Genomic DNA, 23,435 nt, shown 5'->3' on the forward strand with positions numbered 1-23,435 from the left:
AAAATCCTCCCCAGAAATATATGTATATATAGATACCTTACACAAGTAAATCCTGCCACAAGTAAATCTCCTCTGCCTCAGCCACCTTTGCCGTTCCTTCCCTTGGTTCTTCTCGGATCTCATGTCATCCCTGAGCACTGAAGTACACTGAGCTTCTGCTCCAGACAAAAGTGTCTGGGTTCAAAGGAACGTTGGAGCTCAGTTGTGCCTGTTTATGTTCTCTTCAATTTTTAAAACAAAGTTGCTCTGGACCACGTTGGCTTCGACCCAACAGGAGCCCTTCCACTGACTTCTGTGGGCTCAGATCCAGCCCTTGGTCCTCACTCACGTTTTGATTAGCTGCAGCAAGCAAGGCAGACAGCTTTGTTGCTTAGCCAATTTTTACTATGCAGCCCAGCGAGTAACTCCTGGGTTGCTCACCCTCCTGAGTAGCCCCCTGCGTGACAAGTTTTGAAAGCAGCTCGCTTGGATTTTTCAGTTTCAGGTAGACGGTGTTTGGTTTCACTGTGCCCTTTCCAGACAACTCTGGTAACTCAGAGGGATCCAGTTATGCAGATGAAGAATGTATTGGTTTGACCATATCAGATCTCATACTAGCCTGAATTTAATTAGCTCCTTATGGCCTGGTTTTGATCTCAGAAACACTGTGGTAAATCTGGAGTAACTCCTCTGAGGAGCAGAGTTTTGAGAACAGTGTTTGGCCCCTTAAGTAAAGTTCTGACCTTCTTTATGCTCCTGTGAGGGCTGATCAGTAAGTAGCCATGAGAGCAGCTCCAGGCAAAACCAGACTTCCAGAGCCCAGCTTTCAAACCCAGGTCTGAAAAATCCAGGTGTCCCAAAACCAGCAAGTTTGTCCATGTCAAGTGGGGCACTCCTTGCAGTCAGGACCTTGCCACACCATCATACGCTCCCCTCCCATAGGAACTCTTGGGGGAAATCCAGGCATTTCAGTCTGGCTTGACAACAGCACAAAGGACAGGGGGATAAAGGGTGTCCTGCTGTGGAGTAGCTGAAGTTAGGTGCAGCCAAGGGGTGTCACTCCTCATAGGTTCAACTCATTGCTAGCACATATGTGAGGACCTCAGCAGAGGTTCAGCTGCTTAAATCAGAGCTGTGCTTGCCTCACAGCATCCATGAACAGCTCCCTGCACCTTCTCATCCTTACAGCTCACGAGACTGCCAAATGCTGCTGCAATGTAGACATCTTCCTGCCACTCCAGTGCTGTCTTCACACAGACACCCAAAAAGAGTGGGCTGCTTGACTGTTACCAACATCCTTGTGCACCACAAATAGCCTGGCTGAGGTCTGGGCCTGCTGAAGATCTGGAAACTACATTAGGTTCTTGGAAGCAACTGATGGCATTTGGCTGCTCATATAGGAAATACACTTGTACAAACACGCTTGCAGACAGTTCCTCACCAGCTCCCCATCCCAAAAGGGGTGCCAGGGGTTAGTTCATCCACCTTGGGGACAGCGCTGACCTGCTGCCTCTATCCCCAGTCCTAGCCTTTTCCATTACCCACTAATCCTGACTGCTCTGCTGTTGTTTCCTTGGATGTTTATCCGTAATCCTAATCCTCATGCTCCAGCTATTTCCAGATCTCTGGTCCTCCTGTGTCTTGCTCCTTTTGCAGCTCTTCCAGGAGACACAGTTCCAGCATGGCAGCCTTCTCCTCAGTGACTTTCCTCTCAACACTGTGAGCAATTTCACTTAAGACTTGTATCACCTATAGCTATTTCCCCCAAACCATGAAACCCAGAACCCGAGGGAATGGCAGGGAGATGTGCCAAGGGAGGTTCAGGTTGGACATTAGGAAAAGGTTCTTCACCCAGAGGGTGGTGGAGCACTGGAACAGGCTCCCCAGGGAGGTGTCACAGCCCCAAGCCTGACAGTGTTTAAGAAGAGGCTTAGACACATGGTGTGAACTGTGGGGTTGTCATATGCAGGGGCAGGAGTTGCACTTGATGATCCTTTTGGGTCCTTTCCAGCTCAGGACATTCTATGATTCTATGCAACTCCAACAGCACCAGACTGAAACATCTGAATACAGGTCTCATTCAAATTAACCAGCACTGAAATACTCTTACTAGGCCTGCATAGTGTACAGGCATGATTTAGCAGGTCTCGTGGTCTGTGCTAGCAGCAGTCAAATGTACCCCAGGGGAAGGAAAGAGCTCCATTCTGCTTTACCAGCCACCTTCCCTTCACACAAGACTCTGAAGAATCAGCTGCAGTAAGCTGCATCTTGCACCACATGAGGTCAATAGATTTTTGCCATTGATCTCCAGGAGAAAAGCATTTGGTTCACATCTTTTTGCTGAAGAATAAGCATAGGTGCCTGGAAATTCATAAATATGATGGTTTATGCTGGCACCCTGTCCAGTTGCAACCCTTTCTCACATCAGTCCTTCTTGATTACCCAGTTTCTTCCTCCACCATTGCCAGATCCCCAATTAAAGCACTCAGGATTGTTACCGAGTCCCTGTAGACCTTTGCCCAGCTGCATTGTGGCACACGTAATGAGTTGCTCAGGTGAGGTATATGGCAATGTACCTCTGAGATCCTGCTGCTTACTGCCACCAGCAGCCCATAGCTGCTCAGAGAGGTTTCTAGGAGCTGCTCCCACAACAAAGAAGCCCAGATGACCTGACAGAGCCAGCACTTGCCCTCCGACTGAAGAGATGGATAAAAGCAACCACACACATATGGCCAGGACTAAATGTCCTAAATTGTGGCACTGCCCATGTGATTGTTATGTGTGACAGGAGCAGCTCAATTCCATGTGCAACTGACCTGGGAGCCAGTTCCATCCAAGACAAGTTGAGCAGTGGCAAACCAAACTGGGGACTGGATAAGAGCAGATGACAGTGGTCTTGTGGAATCAAAGTTTACTATTGACTGCAGTTCTCTCTGGGTCTTTAGGAGACCTAGGTAAGTCCCCAGAGACCAGCAGCAACCCACTCTGAGGCAGGGGGGTGTCTGGGGTCTGGATTCATCCTCCTTATTTCCCTATATCTACCCAACCTCAGCCAGCATCACTCTTTTCACATCCAGTTCCCTTGGCCATGATCTCTCAGCAGCACCTCCGGTCAATGGCAGAGGGGTTTTGACATCGTCCATTTTGATAGATTCACAAGCATCCTTGTTTCTTTTTGTCCTCAATTCCTAAAGCTAAATTTCTGAGGCAAGGCAGAAAAAGTCCATGAGCTGGAGCTAGGAGAAGGCAGAAAGGCTCCCTGTGACACCGTGCTCTTGGGAGCCAGCACAGTCTTCCCTGGCAAGCAGAGAGGCACTACACAGTAATTGGTGCCAATTCCCCACACTGACCTTCTCATCAAAGCCTTCCTGCAGGAGAGCCACTGAGCCAGGCACCGATGGGCTGTGCTGGGATGCGAAACCTGGCAAATGCCACCAAGCACGTGGGTTGTCACGGAGACCCCTTGCACAAGCTGCCTTCAGATGCTGACAAGGCAGACCTGGCCCTCTCACGTGCATCGGTGAGGCAGAAGGACACAATTCGATTATGAAGTTTGATGTAGAAGAACAGGGAAAATTTGTTACAGGGTTGAAATTTCAAAATCCGTACCAGCTGCCTTGGTGCTGCTTGTGTGCTGCTGTGTTAACCGCTACGAAGGTCCTGCAGTGATAGGACAACTAGTAATAACATCTGTTATCTTGGCTAATGGGAGCATAAACAAGACTCTCAGAATTTAAGAATGATTTCTCAGAATTTTAAGCTTTTATTTTTTTCCCCAGAAAAAAATATTATTTTCATCTTAGTGAGTTACAAGTGACAACTCTTTGCTCTAGGATCTCTGCCTGATGAGATGTAATAGTTTCTTTGCGTTTTCTTTATGAAGGTGCCCAACACCTTCAGGTACTTGCATACCTGCCAGCATTTGAACGCTAAAGAAACATCCGGGGAGAGAAACAGAAAGATCTTGCAGCTCTGATTAAACAAAGCGAAATTAAGAAAGCCTCTGTAAAACAACTGAAGAATGAACAGGACACTGAAAAAGAATATGGGTACACTCCCATGGGTACAAGCTCTAAATATACACGTCTCCAGGTACTTTTCTGGTCTGCAGAGGCACATATGTGGGGCAGAAAGACCCAAGGTGGGAAGACCAAGGAATGCTGCAGGCCAAGGAGAGTAAAAGCCATGAGTGAGCTGCACCGAGTAGCTGAGGGGGCCACACAAAAAAAAAAAACAATAAGCAAATGACACTATATTGCAAATACTTTGCTTGCATTGTGCTGTGCTCTCCTAGGGGCACACAGCTCGCTCTCTCTTCTAGCTCTGCTACTTTAGCCAAGTTAGTTCACTGCAGCTGAAACACGTCATGGTGCAAACAAGCACATGCCTTGGTAGCCACGTGTAGATGAGGTTCTTAGGAACGTGGTTTAGAGGTGGACTTGGCAGCACTAGGTTAATGCTTGGACTCGTCGATCTTAAAGGTCTTTTCCAACCAAAACAATTGTATTATTCTGTGACTAGAGAGAGGCACCTGTGAAGAGAAGGAGGTGTGCGACAGCAGAGGGGACCGCTGGTCTGTGTTCAGATGTGCTGGCAGAGCAGTGCTGGAGGAGGCTGCGATTCCCCTCAACAGCATAAGGACCAAGTCGGTGAGGAGTCAGCACGGGATACTGTCAGAATTTGAAATGGAAATGCACGGTTGCAACCCTAGAAAGGAAACTTGCAAGGGCCATGGCCATTTCATGTCTTATTTATCCCAGGATCTAACCTACCACATTAGTGAACATTGCTCTGCACCTTAAAGGACAGAAGGAAAAAACATGGTAATATAGAGCAAGTTGTGGAGTCCCAGGAGCTTGGCAGAAGAGAGCAATGCTTTCAAATTTATGAAAACACGCAGGGTAACACTATGAAAGAACACTAAGTAGGCGAGGTGAGCAACATGCAGGTACTTGCATGCTGGGGTGGACAGGTATGTAGGAAGACGAGTGAATACATGGGGAGCACATCTACATGCCCAGAGAGGAGCGTGAAGCTGTGAGATGAGGTGGGTGGACAGTCTCAGAGATGCAGCCAGAGATGGAGCCTTTTGGCAGGAGGAGAGATGTTTTGCGGGGAGCGGCAGAGCGATGCGGGGATCTGGGTGTGCCTCCATGACAGTGTGGGTGGGGAAGCCAAGGAGTGAGGAAAACTAGTGCCGCAGCATATAGGAGTATGTGCTGCAGACATCGATGTACACACTGGGGTCATCCAGGTGCAGCTGGCTTCCCCAGGCAGGGAGCAGGTACAGAAATGGCAGCACACATCTGTGATGTGCCTGCATATGGACGATGATTCCTTAGGGCACTTTTACGTGGGAGATGGCAGCATCTGTTTTATTAGACAAATACTATTTATTGAAGTCTCTTGCTTCTGGCACTTTCACTGCAAGAGTATCTACAAAGAGAGGATCCTGGGCATAAGGAAAGACAACAAGAGAGACGCTGTGTCAACAAGTGACCAACACTGGCAAGAGCTCATTTAACAGTGCCCGAAACCACTTGCTCCTCTGGTTGACAGCAAGTGCAGAATGCAGCCTGTGTCACTACAGCATCCAAGCCTGTGATCCCAAGAATCCCAACCTGGGTCTTAACATTAACCCTCATGTTAAATCATTACAGTAGAGTGTAATTAAGTGTCCCGCACCCTGGTTCTTTACAAAGGAAACCACTGCAGCCTGCAAGGCTTTTATGTAGAATAATAAAGCTGGCATAGAAGACATGCCGCCAGTCTACAAAACACTGCACTGGGCTTTGTCAGCAGGTTGTTTAAGAGCAGCAGCATGCTGCATAGCTGCTGAAACCCTCACCTCCACCTCACACCACAGTTCTCTCAAGCCTGGAGGGAGGAAAGAGCAGCTGCAACCAGGTATTCACTACAGACCAGCTCCATGAAGGCGACCTTGGGTCAATGAAGTGCATGTAAAATTGCCCCAGCACTAGTCCAGCTGTCTGACATGCAAAGGAACTCAGCATCAAATTCCTTGGCCACCTGAAGCAACACAAAGTGCAGGTGCTGCAATTCTTCTGCTGGGAAATAATCGTTCTTACTCCACAGCAAACAGGTTTGGTTAGATGTGCTCAACAAACATGAAGAGCAAAGGTGCCTTCAGAGTATAGGACACTTAAAAGGCACTATCGTGAGACTATCTTAGTATACGATGCAGAATTAGGTTAGACCTTTGTTTTCTTGGGAGATTCAATTGCCAGCTTCTGAACTCTGGGTTGATTTGGTAGTACTTGGAGCACACACAGACTCTCTATCTGTGGAAAATGCTGCACGTGAAAATGCCTTTAAACCTGAGATACACACACCTGCAGAGAGTAAAGTTACAGCATTTCTTTACAAAGCTACAGATCCAGACAGTACTATCACACATATTTCAAATAATAATTTTTAAAATTGGGATTATTTAGAGAAGAAGGGAAAGATATGCACACAGGGATTTGTACGTTTCATTTAAGCCATATAGCGAGATCACAAATCTCAACAGACATAACTGGTAAAATCCAAAAGCATGGAAGAAAACCCCTAACCTACATGCCTGTAACTGTACAGATGTACCTACTACAATGGTAAGAAAAAGCACCAATGCCATGACTCATCCTTGGAGTAGAGCAGCTCTGCTGGAACTGCCAAAGTGGCCAGGCCTGAGCCTCTGCTGCCAGCACAAGAGGTGGCTCAAATACTTTTATATCACCATCACCACTTCCTTTTTCTTTTACCTGAACATGCCTGCTCTGGGAGACCCCCCATGCCCTGCCCAGTTTGAGGACCAGCCCAGTATCACTCGCCAAAGCTGTTCTCCCTCCGGGGGCCTCTGCCCTCAGCCAAGCAATGTAGGAAGTCCCACCCTCCTGAAAAAAGCTTTCCAGTAACTTAAACCTTAATCTGTCTTTGCACCATATTACTCAGCAACAGAGAAATACACCTAGATCTATCACCATGGGATATGGGTCACAGCTGCAGAAGGCATGTTTCCCCATATAACTTATATTTTTGCCTTTGTTTACCCATGTGAAAAATACCTTGATGTCCTTCACATAAGTACACTCTTCATTCTACCTCTGGCATGGAAAAGGAAATGGAAGCCGGGGACAAAGTTGAAAGTTTGTTTTTTCCTTTATTCCAGTGGAATGAAACCACAGAGCGGTGCTGGCAGGAGGGAGGCACCTGTGTCTGGAGCTGGGATGGGAGCCAGGACAGACCCTACCAGTACCTCACCTGCTCCAGTTCCTGGGGCTCTCTCCTTTCTGTATGCCTAATGTGATGGAGACCTGGCAGACGGTGAGGACATATCTGCTGTACGCACCTCCAGACACAAACAGAGAGGCCACTTGCCAAGTATAGTTGATCGAATCTATAAGACACAGCTGATGCAGCCATGCTAGCTGCCCTTGTTTCTCTGCTGTTCGTAGGAAAAGGGGAATTCCACCTCCTTTTCAGCAGGAACAGTTGTCAGGCTGATCATGAACACCTTCTCTGCTTTTTTGTTCTTCTTCCTGCAGCTGGCCCAGCTTTCCCCACAAGCAGTGCCCACCAACTCTTGCTGAAAAAAGCCCAGAAATGTCAATGCAAACCAAGTTTGCGTTTACTCTGACCTTTATTAGGCCATCAAGGGGTATGCATTTTGCTCCACCACCCCACGGTGCCCCTCAGGCTGCCTCCTCCTGAGCTATCAGGACCAATAGCGTGCAAAACCCCCGGCAGTTCTCTCGGCAATGGTTGCAGTTTGCCCTTGTGCTGCTCTTGCACGTACTGCAGATAGGTCTTTCCAAAGGCCATAGATAAAAGGAACAGGGTTTAGGGACCGTGTCCCCACATCAGCTGCATCCTACCATCCATCTCTTGCCTTGGGCTGTGCAATTCAGACAAGTGCAATGAATAGGAAAGGTCAGAGGTGAGACTTGTATTCTGGGGGCCCAGATGAGTTCCTGCCACTGCATTACACGCACTAGCAAAGTTGTTTCTCAGAAGACAGGGTAGCAGCACGCCTGGGGCAGCCAAACCAGCAGGACTGTACCAGCAGGACAGGCTGAGTCCATCAGAATAGTCAATAATGAAATAACATGCCTTCCTGTTGCACTGAAGTCATTTCGAGCCAAATTAATGCTTTTCCATTCACAGCCATCAAGTATTTCAAAAGGATAAATAACAAATATTATATCATCAATATCTTTGCTACAGAGGCTAATTAATTGTGGCACAGGCTGCTGAAGCAGCTTGTTCTGAAGCCTCGGTTGCTCCAAGGCAGAGAAAGGGATGGCATGCATCCCCATTTGTACAAATTTGTGCTGTAACCACAGCCTCTTCAGGAGCCCGCCCTATAATAGAGAGTGAACAAGTGCTCATTTAGGGTGGGCAGCTACTGGGGGCAGCGAAATCTTCAGCAGCTTGTTCTGGCGGGGTGGGAGTGGTGAATACACACGAGTTTTCTTACAGCAGCCAAACCGCACATCTGCCCAGAAAACCTCTCCCTAAGCAGGGAGATGCCTGCAGCTTTGAAGACATTCACGGAGAATCAGGATTTCCTACCATGTCCCAAGACGATCCTGGCAATGCTTTACTCTCCCCACTGCTTCAGCATCCCCCAAGCACCCTCCATCAGGGCAACCCCACCCCTTGCAATGAGACCCTCAAGAACGCAGCAGGCACACTGGGTGCTCTGCAGAGGGAGATTTAAGACCATTTTCCTCTCCCCTTCCCCAGGCTCAGCTTGGGTCAGATGCAGCATTTGGCAAGAGAAGAGCTCCCTGTAAATTTTAGTCTCCAGCTCTCCACCCAGGCAGTGGCAGCAGCTCAACTGCTATGGAAAGCTGGGCAGCAGGGAGGTGAGGGCTGGGAGACGCTGCCTTCAAACGGCCCATGTGCTGACAGCTAAATATAAACCAGTGGCAGGCAGGGGCCAGATGTGCTGGCTTGGGCTGAAGCAAATCCTTCACCCATTGCCCAGAGACAGAGCAAAGAAATTGCAGGTCCCCAGGGGATCTGCTCCAAGACCCAGGCAGCGCTTGCAGGACTCGCTTTGTGCCCAGAGGGATAATTAAGGCTGCAAACTTGCAATAGGATCCTACTTGTTTTACATATTTTTGGACAGATCTGGAGTTGGTGAGAGCTTAGGTCAAGAGAGGTTCTCCTTCCCTTCTACTCTGCCCTGGTGAGACCACACCTGGAATATTGTGTCCAGTTTTCGGCCTCTCAGTTCAAGAAGGACAGGGAACTGCTGGAGAGAGTCCAGTGCAGAGCAACAAAGGTGATGGAGTGGAGCATCTCTCTTATGAGGAAAGGCTGAGGGAGCTGAGGCTCTTTAGCCTGGAGAAGAGGAGACTGAGGGGTGATCTCATTAATGTTTATAAATATATCAAGGATGAGTGTCATGAGGATGGAGCCAGCCTCTTTTCAGTGACAACCAATGATAGGACAAGGGGCAATGAGTATAAACTGGAACATGGGAGGTTCCAGTTAAATACGAGAAGAAACTTCTCAGTGAGGGTAACAGAGCACTGGAACAGGCTGCCCATGGGGGTTGTGGAGTCTCCTTCTCTGGAGACATTCAAAACCCACCTGGACACCTTCCTGTGTAACCTCATCTAGGTGTTCCTGCTCCGGCAGGGGGACTGGACTAGGTGATCTTTTGAGGTCCCTTCCAATCCCTGACATTCTGTGATTCTGTGGTGCACCTTGGAGACCAGTGTGCCATCCCGAGCAAGCACCACCACTTGTACAAGAGCCTGGTCTGGCTCCTTCCCATAATGGCCCCTTCTCCACCATACTGCCTACTACAAAATGGTTACTTGGGATGAGATGCCCTCGCTGCTGGGCTGATAGCTGCAAAATCGCAGTCTCTGCTGTGACAGTCGGTGCTTGGAGTGGGAGTCAAGTGGGGTGAGTTTTCCCTGCACCTCCACGCAAACTTGCCCTGGTTCCATCAAGCAAAGCCTGTTCCACCATCCAAGACAAATACCCCAAAAGGGTATGGAAAAGAAGAGAGAAAGGGAGCCCCGGGGGTTATGAAAAGAGCAGAGGTAGCATGAACCTCAGCAAATACAGAGAGTTTCCAGATTAAATGCTACCCAACTGTGGACCATAGGACTATGCACAAACCAAGCATCTTTTCTTTGATTTTCACTGTACCTAAAGGGACTTTACACACTTCGTAAATAAAAAGGGACATGTGAAAAATTCCTGACTGCATAAGCAAAACCTTCTTCTACAGAAACAACTGGCAAAGTACTGAGCGTTTGCTAGACACCCAGGACAAAACAGGTAACCACACTCTGCAAATCAAGCAGAGCAGCTGCAGGACTGAGCACAATGCTCTACACAGGCAAACCAGATGTCTTGGCAGACACCAACTACAGTAAAAAGCTACCGTGGTACTAATTTTCAAGGCAACAAACACCCTTATGACACCAAATACGTTCTTAACCATTTCAGTAGAGCTGCTTATGGTCCCCACCAGCTTCTATAATTATCCCTGCATTTTCCTTCACCCCTTTTAGGAGTCTGAGTGGTTTATTCTGTGCTCTGACATCTTTCTACATCTCCTCTCTTTTTGATCTCTACACCTGAGACTGTCGGTTCCAGTCTCTCTGCTCCATTGAAATTTCAATTATTTGCTTCTAATTTAGCTTTCAGTGCCTTCCCCCTTACGACTTTTTAATGGTCATTGGCATTTTCCAATCACTCTGCTTCAACACTCCTCTTCCTATGCCCCATTTTTGGCTGCTTCTTACTTTTGTAAAATAATCCATGTGGTCTGTATGCACAAATGCTGCCTTTTCTGCTTGTCTTGTCTTTAATTTTTATTTATTTCTCTGTTTCTCCATGAGCTGGAAGACTTACTGAAATATTTCTTTCCATCCCTTGATGTGCCTATGTCAAATATCTAATTCAAACACAGAGTTACAAGAAAAATGTGAAAACAGAATTTACAAAGGATCTAAGTTTAGGAAAAGACCCAACTAAACATGCCATTTGAGAAACACAGGGCTTTTGGACAAAGCCCTCAAGAGAGAGTACTGGAAGACCCAGAGTTAACTGGCAAAGCAATTACAGTTTGCGAAGCAAAGGAAGTCAGCCGCATGGCTGGAGCTGATGGAATGCAGACAGCGATCAGACAGTGCAGACACACTGAAATAATACCGGCCAGACTGAGGCAGGGGGACAGTGGGAGTTCAAAGAGGCAGTGAATCCTCCCTTACCCCACCAGCACACACAAGAGACCCTCTTCCCCACTGCAGCAAGCGGTGCAAGTCAGTTGGACACACCTGGAAACACCCTGCAAGGAACGGTGGCACGTTCAGAGGAATCAGAAGTGCAGAGCATGACCACAGGGCAGCAGTGGCGTTAGCATCGTCAGGAGTTCTTCAGAGGAACAGCAGGAGCATAGAGGAGAGCTCAGCGAGGCGGAGGCATTTATTAGCCGCAGACTAGATGCAGGTGAGACCACCATGCCAGCAACAGAGAAACTGCCAATGGTTGAAAAAGCACTGGCAGGAAAATCAAACTAAATTCAGGCTGAATGCTGGTGATCTTAGCTCTGCTACTGGAGCAGGTGAACTACATGGATAAGAAAATACACATGATCGGCTACAGCCAGTAACTATGGAGGAAGGAAAACACCCATTAGCAAGGTTAAAGTCTGTCAAACCCTGGTCTCACAAAGCGTGTCAAATTCCCTGAAGAGGCAGGAGACCAAAACAGCAGAGACAGAATTAGAATGCAACTATCCAAGGATAAATAAACTCCCAAGATAGCACAAGCCGGAGCAGTACAACTGTCCTTCAACTCACACACCTGAAAAAGCTCTTCCTGCCCTGAGGAAGCGGCTGCATAAGAGCTACACTGAGAATGGCCCTGGGAACTGGTGACAGAGCTGGAGCAGTCCAGGCACCTGGGCAGAAAGAGGTGATGAAGCTGCCCCTGCCATGCTCCTCCTCCCACAAAACCTGATTGCTTAGGCCCTGAAGAATTAATCACCTTTATAAAGAGGGTTATGCCTCTGCCGGGAGAGAAGAATGATGGCCAATACCAAACCACTTCTGGTGCTTTAAGTGCTCACAGCTGGTGATCTGGCCAACACATGGAGACAAACCAAGTGTCAATTTGGCAAAACTCTTTTTCCACAGACCACCATTTGGGCCGTGGTTAGCATTGATGCTCTTTCTAGGACCCACGTGAACTTTGATCCATGCAGACATTTTACTCGGGGCAGGGGAACAACCCTAGAGGATCATCACCTGAGGCTTGGGAAAAGCTAGACCTGCTGGGTTTAAGTAAAAGGATCTACATAACCTACATAGCAAAAAGAAAAAAAAGAATTGAAAGGTGAAATGGTTGGCAACAGTAATGCTGACACTGCTGTGAAGGTGCCTATCTCAAATTCAGTGAGAAGGGACACAACAATTCTTGGAATAGAGAATTATATCAGGCAAATTAAAAATGCTTGAGAAAATGTCCTTTAGAGCTAAAGCATCCTACAGGCACAGGGCTTGAGTTTCAACTGAGAAACTGGAAAAGAAATTACACAGACCACCACAAAAATGCAAGGGAACCAAGTGCAGCAGCACATTACACCATTACCCGTCTCACAGACTCAGAGTGGTTTTGTGGGAAGGAACATTTAAAGATCACCTACTCCAACCCCCCCACTAGATCAGGTTGCTCAGAGCCCCATCCAGCCTGGCCTTGAATGTCTCCAGGGATGGGACATCTACTGCCTCTCTGAACAACCTGTGCCAGGGTTTCACCACCCAGGTGACCAGAGACAGTTCCCTCAGCCTGCCCTCATGTGTCCTGGCCCCTCACCATCTGGACATCCCTGGGCTGGGCCCACACACCAGTGTCCTGCCTGAACTGGAGAGACCAGGAGGGGACACAGGAATCCAGATGCAGTCACCAAAGTACCAAATAACAGAGGAAAGCATTTTTACTGTTCTTTTTCTTGTTTTATCGTTGGCAATTAAAAACAATTGAAAAAACAATATTGAAAAGAACTCCTAATGAAGCAGCTAGAAGGGACATTAACACCGAAGACCAGCACTTCTTCCAGGCAGAACTGCAGGCTCCTTCTGCTCCACAGGAACAGCTGTCCCTCTGACTTCTTTGCTTCATCTGTTGCTATTCTTTGGGCATTGCCACAGAGGGTCTGCCTTCATCTTCAACCACCCATCAGGCAGCCTTCTCATCCTCAGACTGGAGAAAGCCCACCTCCAGGCCCCAGGGATCTTGGAGGTCCTCTGAGGGACAACAACTCTCACACAGATGCCAGGTTGTTGGGATGGCCAGGCATGGAGGCTGGGCCTTCCTGTGATACCACTGCTATGGTGTAATGGAGGGGAGCCCTGGCACCATGTAGTGGTACCAGGTGAGATGTGCTGGAGGTGAATCCACTTCCAGCAGTTCTTCTTGGTCTTTGGGTGGATTGATTTCCACACCATCAACCACATCAGCAATGGCCATCACCACAATGCAGCTAATGGTGTCCCCACTCTGATGTTGTCTCCTCTTCCTCCACATCTCCTGCAACCACTTATCTGCTTTCCCATGCAAATGCAGGCAGCCACTAGCCTTGCAGCTGTGTGATCTCTTTCTTCCTGTCATCCTAGGAATCTGAGGACCTCTAAGCTCAGTGAATTGTGGGCCAGCTGCCAGGGTGCCTGTGTTTATAGTGCCCAGAACAGAAGGCAGTGAGGTGGCTCATGACACCAGGAGGCTACTGTGCTGGCAATGCATGTGGCCAAAGATGGCTGTTCTGGGAGCTGGTGGTCATGTAGCCTGAAAGATGCCCTACCGTGTGAAAAGAAAGAGGGTCGGGGGCCTAAGGGCCCCTTCCCTGGGGATTGGTCTCCTGCACCATTCTGCTGCCCCTTGGGCACAGTGACTGCCATCCACTTCTCCTCACATGCCCAAGACTACAGCTTCCTCCTCATCCCACACCCAGGGTCCTCTGGATGAGATGGTAGCCACAGCATTCCAGAAGAGTTGAGGGTCCTCAGTGATCACCTGCTGACCTGGCTCCCTGCAAGTGACTCAGCCCCCCACGCTCAATAGTGGCTGCGAGGGGGTGAAGCATCCAGACATCCCACCAGCAGGACAGGGAGGCTCAGCCAGCCTGGACAAAGTGTCCCACCACTCCATGAAGTTGTTGATGGCCAAGTGCAGCGTGGGTCCTTCATTCCTGCCCCCTGGCCCTGCCCCTGGAACATGGAGAGGTGCCATCTCCTTGGCATGGAGCCCCAAAGGGAGGACAGAGCCCAGTGCCCCTCAGACTGCTGTGCTGGCACAACACAAGTTGTCTGTTAGAGACCACCGGGGGAGGTCCACGGGGCCTTGAGGTGGCAGGGTTTCTTTCCACACCAAGGTTCACCTTTGCTCTATTCTCTAGTTTTAAGGACAAACCTTTTCAATACACGCTTTTTTTCCCCCTCTAATAAGAAAAGGGCAACATATGACCTGGGAAAGAGGAAAGACTTTAATAATGCATTCATTCTCAACACCTTGGCTCGGGTGTTATTTTGAATTTCTGAGCAGATGAAACTACTCCCTCCTATTGGTATGAGAGTACAGACTACGGGTTAGAATTGCTGTTCACAAAATTTCCTCTGAAATAGGCATGCATTGGTGTTTCAAGACACAGCAATTGCAAAATGAGACTTCTTATATTTACTCCTTATGTTAGGCAGACAATTTAGTTTCAAGGTACACCTCTGGAAATTATAGTTGAGTCAGGTTTGATAGGAAAACTTGGTACATGGTTGATTTATTTTGCATTTTTTGATTGAAAACAAAGCCCTCCCAACTGGCCTACTTACAACAAAAGATGGACCTGTGGCCGCTAATGCCAAGTGAGCTGCCACAGCAGGTAATTGAGGCCATTAATACAAGGTGGTCTGGACAGCGTATTCTCAGCCCATTATAAATCTTGTTCTGCACCTTATATGGAGTTAATAGCACCCAGACATGACTACTGCAATTTTACAGAAAATAACATTACATAACATAAATAAAACTAATTTAGGAAGTAAAGTATTTACAAGAAGGGTTGGAGATATCTTAACTAGGCTCAAATGAACGGCAGCACTGAGGAAGCTGTCAGAGTTGCCAACGCCAAATATACCGGCCAAGTCAAACAGCCCACGCTAATGACATGGAAATAAGTGGCCTCTTGAAGGAAGGAAGAAACAGATTTCTTTAGAATGGCAGGAAAAAATACACATATCATTAATGTAGATTATCCTCACTTCAAGAGAGCTCCACCAGGCAGTTCTTCAGCCTAACAGGCAATGATGCAGATAAAACATTTTTACTGGTAAATAGGATATAACAGTATCTGAAAATGAACTACGCTGTAGTGTGTGTGAATTTACACAATTTCAGTGAAACACAGGCTTCCAGATAAGCCTACTAGTTCCTAATACTCACAGTCCAGAGGGCTAGTGGAAAATAAAAAGATAAAACACGGCTGTTATGGAAGGCCACACAGACAAGTCTCTGGTCTGTATTTAGTGTTCTAACATGACTGAGTAGCAGTGGCTGTCAGTTACTCATATTTGGCTCAACTGGGAAAAACAAAAAACAAAAAAACACAAACAAACAAAACGAAAAACTACAAACCAAGACTATTTAGACTGTCTGAAATCAACATTAAGGTCACTGAGATGGAAACCGGGACATGAGTGATGCAAAGACCTCGGACTTACCGTTTGATTCTCTGATGGAAAATAGTGACACAGAAAAGCGAGAATAGCACAAGATGTAATACTTCTGCTATGTAAAGGTATCAGAAAAACCTATAATGTAAAGTAATAGGTGACAGCTTTTTTACCTCCTAAGAATAAGGGGATAAAAAGCCACATTGACCTCTTTTCCTCTCAAAAAAAATCTCAAATAGGAAATAGTCACAGAATGCTGAAATAACTGAGCCTTAGGAAATGGTAAAATCAGAATTAGTGACCTTTTGAGAAGGGCACTAATGCTTCAGGGGGACTCCCAGCTCCATCCAACCATCTTTAGATTGTCTGAAGTGATTCAACATCTCAGAGTCTAATTGAATCTCATTATTCAGTGTAGTTGATTTAAAATCTTCATTATGCTGGCTTGAATTATTGTTCTAAGGTGTCTCTGGAGAAGGTTGATTTACTTAACAGCAATGTTGCCCCAGACCATCTTAACATCTCAAAACACAGGGGACTCTCTCCAGACCAGGAATATCAAAGCCTTTGCGTTTTGGCATGGGAAATTCTTCTCAGGAAAACAGAATTACAGAGGAGCTCTGGTCAAGATCCCAGTGTATTTTGGTTTGGCTGATTGCACACATAGACTGTGAATTTCTAACATCATAAAAAAGCCTAAGGACCTGGTTCACATCTGTTTCCACCCAAGGCATTACATGGATCTTTCTTAAATCTCACACCACATCTAAATAAGACAGCTTATTTCCTTTTCCGGAAAGCCCTTCCCAGCTATTACCGCAAGCCTGAAAAAAGCAATTGGATTGGGAAGGGACTGGAAAAGGGAACGTCAATAAACAGCAAGAACAGATAGGATGGGGAAACTCAAAGTACAAGAAAATATATAACGCCATCAGTTGTTGAGGCTATTGTTGTAAGCGCTGGAGCAAGAACCCCATCATCACTCTGTTCCACACTGCCATGACCGACAAGGCAACCTCTGTCTTCAGGAAAACATCCTGCCTTTTACCATATTGCAGATGTTGGTAATTCCAAACTGCTAGATGAAAGATGATGTCCATCACCTCTCCCAGCGCCACTCTTCCCTCACATCTGCCTGAACTTGCAGACGAGAGAAGTCAGAGCCTTCACACTACTATACCACACGTAGAAACGCCTCTCCAGAAGACAACAGCATTCCTCTGCCAGCCCCACGGTGCAGAGGAGACGTGCAGGAGGGCACCGCTCCCTGAGATCCGAGTCATCCTAAACCAGTCTGATTTAAGACAGGAGGGTGTGGTGCAGGAATACACATTGTGTTGGCACACCACTACACAAATCTGTCACAGGTAACATGTATACATAAAGGGATGGCGCAAGGGTTTATTTATAATGATAATATGTAATCTCTGCAAATGGTTTGTGGATCTTCTGGGGCCAGACAAACTGCAGGCCAGGATCCAAGAAAACACTCACAGTTCTCAGTGAGCAGGTACCCAGGCTCTCGGTGTTGCTCTGCAAAAAGGCTATTTAAGAGTCAAACCTGACTTAAAGAGGTGAAGGGAGCCAAGGTTCACAAGTTACCTGTAGTACATGCCCCAGCAGCAGCGAAAGGATATGCTGGCCCAGGACGTGTATGGCATAGCGAGCATGAGGTCCAGACATCCCCTGGCTGCTGTGTCAATGAACCACACAACCAAGCTAGAGTATGATGCAAATTGCTCTCAGTGGCCCTGGCTTCTCTGCCGAGTCTGTGATAGCGACCTATGCTGTGAATATGGGCCTGGGGATGTCGGCTCACTTAACATACACCAACATAGAGCAAGTTGTGACAGCACTTCTGATCACCCTCTAAGGAGACTAAGCTGACCACATGGAAGTGAAAAAATCCTGTCCCACCTGCAGTGCCCATCCTTCTCCCACAGCTATGGCTGCCCACAATTGTCCTCCAGGGAATGATGTTGCTTGGCACAGGTCCCTGTGAAAGAAGGTCTCACTGGTGTCTTCAAAAGCACAGAAATATCATATGCAAATTTCATGGTCTAGATGTTCCCCTGCTGTCAACACTTTTCTTGAAGTCAGGATGAGGTGCTTTGGGAGTGATACCTAATTTAACTTTTCCACTGGCTTAACAGTTTCCACAAGGATGAAATAGATACTTCAGCCAGCACTGGAGAGCTACAGGGTCCAATCTCTCCCCATGGGCACTCAGTAACCTTCAGTGCAATTAGCTATGCAGAAGAGCAATACCGTGCATGTACAGGCAAGTAACCTTGCGTGTGAGCGATTGCAAAAGTCAGCCCGTGTGCGTGTAAATGAATCTGCATATGTAGGTGTGCTCACCCTTACGCACAGACACTTCCAAGGGTGCCTGGAGAGGGAAGTTGGTGCATTACATTGAATGAGCAACTTCAGCTTTCTGCCAGCTACATTTCTCATACAAACACAGGCATCTGCCTATTCACACCAACACTTGGCCCAGCTTTTAAGCAACTCACGCTGCTTTGTAGTACCCTGGATTCTTGCAGATTGGAGAGCTCACTAAGGTGGGAGGGTAAGAAACTAATTTTCTGAGGAAGGAAAGGGACTCTAATGATGTAAATACTGGGGTGGTGGAAGTCTTGCCAGAAAGACTTTTTTTATTCACACATCTCCATAGTTTCTCCTGAGTCTCTCCTATTTCTCACTTCAGAGAGGGGGACTGCATGCTATCGAGTTAAGAAAGCAGCAGTCTGAGACACTACAAGTGAGACAGAAACCACTTGTCACAATCCAAGACAGGAAGACACTCCCAGTGTTATTTACATGCAACAATAAAATGTGGTGGAACAGGGGTAGGTTGAAGCAGCTGGGACAGGCATATTAAAGGAGTGTCCCCCAACCCCTTGTTCCTGCTAACTGTACCTCCAAGCAATCTAATCTAAGCACACCCTGCTTGTGCCTGGATCAGTGTGATGCTCACACCTGCCATTAAGGCAATTAGTGCAAGTGATTTATAGTCTCCCGAGATACCATGGTATTTGCAGCAGAAAAAAAAAAAAAGAGAGTGTGGAGAGCAATGGCTGGGAATGACCTCACCTCCAAGTTTCTTCAGGGATTGGGATTCGCTTTTACTATGTTGACACAAGGTTTTAAAGCAAAGGGGGATCATCGCACATCATTCCTTGCCTGCAAGCACAGCTTCCTAACACCAGCCTTGCTCCCTCAGAGTCACACCTTTCTGCACCGTGGGGTGAGATGAGGCATTGCTGGGCACAGAAGAGAAAACCAGAGGCAGCAGGAGGAGGTACTTGACCGAGCAGCCTTTCCATCCAAAGAGAGCATCGCAGCAGCTCTGGGAAGAGGCAGCATCTTAGGGTGGGGGTCTTCCATGAGGAAGACCTGCCCCTGCCCTTGCCCCTTCCAGCCGTGCTGCCAAGCCAAGGGCATTACAGCACCCAAGGTGGGGTGCAGGACTCGCTCTCCAGACCTGGCCACTCAGTGCTTTACTGGTATTTTCTCCCTCCTCAACACCCTGTTAACCCTTGAAATAAGAAAATTTCCCATCTCCAGCATTCACTTCCAGCAGCAAAGTGTGCTGTGTAGCAGCTAGCAAAGATGAGACAAATATTTCTGCTGGAGAGCCCGCTCCACAGAGGTTAGTGCCTGTCAGCAGCAGGAGTGAACAGACCATCTCCAACTCCTCAGGTTTCTTGGCAGGTTGGCAGTGTCCTGCCTGTTACTACTTGTTTTGGATGACAACAGGCCACATTTCATGTGAGGAGAGTTGTGCCCATCTTCAACTCACATCAGCTTGTTTTTCTTCACTCAGCTGTAAACATGTTCAAGATTCCTATAAATACCTATTGGGCAGCAGACCAGCAAAATATGCTCAAAAGGAAAAAGGCAAGCCCTACAATAACGACAGGAACAGCAACACAGAAACACACAACAGGTCTGCCAGTAAGGCTCCCTGGGAAGAACAGGCAGGAATATCTTGATGTAGTCACATCACAATCATATTTTTTTTTTTACATGACCAACTGCCCATTTCAGCATCATCTTCAAAGAAAAGCTATAACTCATATCACTCACGAGAGCCCATACTGTCATCTGTTCCTGTCCAGCTGAAAATGTCTGTCCCTGACAGCTAGAAAATGGCCCAGATCAACTTACGCACACATGAATCCCAACCCATGGGGTATACTGAGCATGAATTCTGCACCTCAGGCTGGTCCCTCAACCTTTGACTTTAACATTACAACAAAATGAACCTCATAGCCAGAGACTCTCCCAGCCATACTGTGACGCAGAGCCATGGAAGCCAATGGGTATCGATGATTCCAGCATATTCTCCTAAGCCCTTTATTCTCCTTCATCCAAACTTAGTTATATGCTTAAGTTTGTTGAGTAGCAGAGCTGCACAGACAGCAAGGGAGGATAGTCAGGGCCTCAATTTTTAAGCATCACTTACTCACCCACACCCAGGCCATCTGACATTTGCTTTCTCCACTACCCACTGATCTGGTGAGGGAAGAGAAGGAGAGGAGCATAAAGCTGGGGAGGAACCCATTGTGTCTGAAGACTTGCTCTAAGGTGTTGACCCAGGAGCAGATGTGGAAGAGGCACATCACAGTGGCTTGTGCTCCATCCCATGCATGGCCGAGAGAAAAGGGAATATTTTCTATGATTCCTTACGGCCTTGCAGGAGGAGAACTCACCTCTCTGGAAAGAGAAAACATACTTGGCTTTCCATACACAGTCTGTTCCGCAATGCCTTTTAGGGAGGTAAGAAGAAAGCTCTGTTACAGACATAGGAGATGGAAACAGCAATCTCCTGCAGGTCTCCTTCCAAGCCCAGCAGCTCTTTAGCTTTCTGGCTCCAATGGAAGAAGCCTCTTAGCTTTTTGCCCAGAAAAATTACCCAATAAACAGCCTTTGCATTTTATCATGAATAACTGGCAAGGCTGTTGCATCAGAAAAGTTGAGGTGGTAGCTCTTGGTTGGTCCCAGGTGTGACTTACGTACCGTAGGATTCCCACTTGGGATATGCGATGGAAAACAATGCAGAAATGAGAGGGGGAAAGTATTAATTGCTCTGAGAGTCACTCCTTCCTACACCAGCTCCCTGGAGTTTCTGGGAAGAGTCACCATGAGGAGTCACAAACACAGGCGTCCCAGTCCCCAGAGGAGAAAACATGACTTACTTCTAACAGCCAAAAGAAAACAAATACTACTTGTCTTTCATTCCGACTCCTGATTTCTCTTAAAACAAAACAGGCTTTTAGAGGTACTGGGGCAAGAGGAAGGGTGGGGAGGGTCACAGATTAACCTTCCTCCGGTTAGCAGGTTCCAGGATCCTGGCTGCAAGACCAGGAAAACACAACGCCAAGTGCTCGGCACACCCACAGCGCCTCGGCTCTCTGGGCACAGCGACTCCCCCTCCGAGATGCTGCAGAGCCATGGGGAGCTGCCTGGCAGAAGGTTTCACCCTTCCACCCTTTCCAGCAGCATTTAAATGCCTTTCACATGCACTGAGCAGCAGTATCTCTGATGGTGGATTTGGGAGAGCCTGGACTTTTATATAACTGAACTTTAATATAATTATTTTCCTCATCTTCTCTTTTAGTTGGTAGTGGCCGTAGTCATGTCACTGTTTCCAGTTTCAGTCTTAAAACAGAATTACTTCTGTGACAGAGATGTAAAAATAACCCTGTCTAAAAGCAAAGAGGAAAACCCCCATTCATAAGAAAAGTTGTTTGCTCCAGCACATCCCTTCTGTCCTCATGTTCTCTGCCCCTTTCTCTCATCCTCCCGCTCTGCGTTGCTGGCAGCAAAAGGACTGTCAGCTGCATGGCTCTGAACACCTGACTCAGCCCTTTCTCCTTATAACCACTATTTTAAATATCTCTGAGTGGTTTGTTTTCTTCCTTGTTGCACTTGCACAAGTCGTCTACATGCCTCTACAGTCTTCTCTAAGGATCTTTGGGGGGTATTGGCAGAGCGGCAATACAGTAAGAGGCTTGGCTAGCTTGCATGAGAGGTGTAACATAAAGTAGATCTGTAGTGCAACCCATCTTCTCATGTCCCAGCTAATTCCACCAGGCATAAAAAGCAGATTATAACTAGAGGATTTATCCTAGCCAGAGAAATCAGATCTCTTACACTGTTGCAACAATAAATATGCATTTTTAACCTTGGCATCCCATATAGTACAGAACCAATGGACAAGCTGAAGTCCTGTAATGGACTTTGTGGGAGCAGGCATTCATAGAGCTCCTTGCACAGTTTGTGCACAGCTTTAAGGCTGAAACCAAGCTCACTCCTGGGAGCAAAAATCAGAGGATTTATAATGTGAAGTGAAGGGACTAAGACGCTGAAAAGCATTAATAGTTAAATGCTTATATGTATTTGAGAAACTACTACCAAATTAGACCAGCACCAAGCACTGATGTTATTTTTAAAACAGCAGCAACACCACTGTAGGTTTTTCTTAAAAAGATTTGGGCTGTTTAAAACTTTCTTGTAACTGTGAAAGAGAAGAGAAGCATAAAACCCCACATGACACTGATGGAAATAAATGCTCCTCTACTTTGTAAGAAAAGAAGCTAACCGCACTTTGTACATGCCCTGATGTACTCCTAAAAGTTTGCACAAAATGAACCCGTTACTAGGCGGGTGTTGTGCATCTCCAGGGTATGCATTCCCTCCTCCTTTGCATACACTTCTCTCATCAAAGCGATATTCAAAGCATCTTCGCTTCCTTCCAGGTTAGCACCAGAGCACCAAGAATACGAGTCGGCTCAAAGCCCTGACTCCGGGCTCTGCAATTCCAGCAAGGTCACGTTTTGATAGGTCTCCTGACAGAAATGAGGGCGAGAGTCGAGAACCTAAGGCAGAACAACAAAACCCCTCAACACATACCTCCTTCCCGCGGAACAGAGCCCACCTCCGACCCCGAGAGCTCCGCAGGGAGGGGGGTCCCCGCTCGCCGGCAGCGCTCCGCCGCTGCAGCGGGCCGCGCTCGCCCCCTCTTCCCGGCCAGCCTGGAAACCGCAGCGCTGCACCGGACTAGCGAGCGGGACGGAGCGCCTAGGAGAGCCTGGCACCGCGATGGGCTGCGAGGGACGGGACGGGACGGGACGGGACCCCCCCCATCCTCCCCACCTTCCTCTTCCCTTTCCCCTCCCCTGGCGCCCCGCGGGATAACTCACTGCGTTCCGGAGGAGCCCCGCCGCCGTCCACCGCCACCAGCTCCAGGTAGGCGGCCCAAAGCCCCAGGGCCAGCGCGCCCAGGGCCAGCAGCAGCCGCCGCAGCAGCCGCCGCCGCCGCAGCCGCGCCAACAGCCGGCCTCGCATGGCGCCGCTCAGGGCGCCCAGCCACCGCCGCTACCCCGGGGCATGTTCCCGCCGCACCGGCACGGCTCGGCACAGCACGGCCGCCTCCGACCCCCCCCCCCCTCCTTTGCGGGGCGGGCCCAGGTGCGGGGCGGTGCCGCGCCCCCGCTGGGGCAGCTCCCGGGCGGGCTCTGCCACCGCCCCCCGCACCTGCCTCCGCCCCGCGGGGGGCCGGGCCGGGGGCTCCGCGGCGGGGCTGCCCCCGTCACCCTCCCCCTGGCCGATCTAGGGGCTGGCGGCAGCGGGACCGGGGACCGGGGACCGGGGACCGGAGCCGTCCCGGTCCGGGCCCGTGAATCCCTCCGGGGAGACGACGGGAGATGGTGACTCCACTGCACGGAGGGAAGCAGGACGAGAGTGGGGCGA

At 48.3% G+C, this 23,435-nt stretch overlaps 1 protein-coding gene across 1 annotated transcript in view; it reads right to left on the reverse strand.

Moving 5' to 3' along the window:
• B4GALNT3 (beta-1,4-N-acetyl-galactosaminyltransferase 3) overlaps positions 1 to 23,030 on the reverse strand; it is a gene marked incomplete at both ends in the record, with an annotated part of 66,255 nt that extends 43,225 nt beyond the window's left edge. Inside the window, one exon of the mRNA XM_080353835.1 lies at positions 22,886 to 23,030. Within this exon, the coding sequence (XP_080209961.1) occupies positions 22,886 to 23,030 (145 nt within the window). The remainder of the gene's footprint in view (positions 1 to 22,885) is intronic.
• Between the last annotated feature and the right edge of the window lie 405 nt (positions 23,031 to 23,435).

This window comes from Nesoenas mayeri (assembly GCF_963082525.1).
Source record: "Nesoenas mayeri genome assembly, chromosome: 1".
In the NCBI taxonomy this organism is placed as follows: Eukaryota; Metazoa; Chordata; class Aves; order Columbiformes; family Columbidae; genus Nesoenas; species Nesoenas mayeri.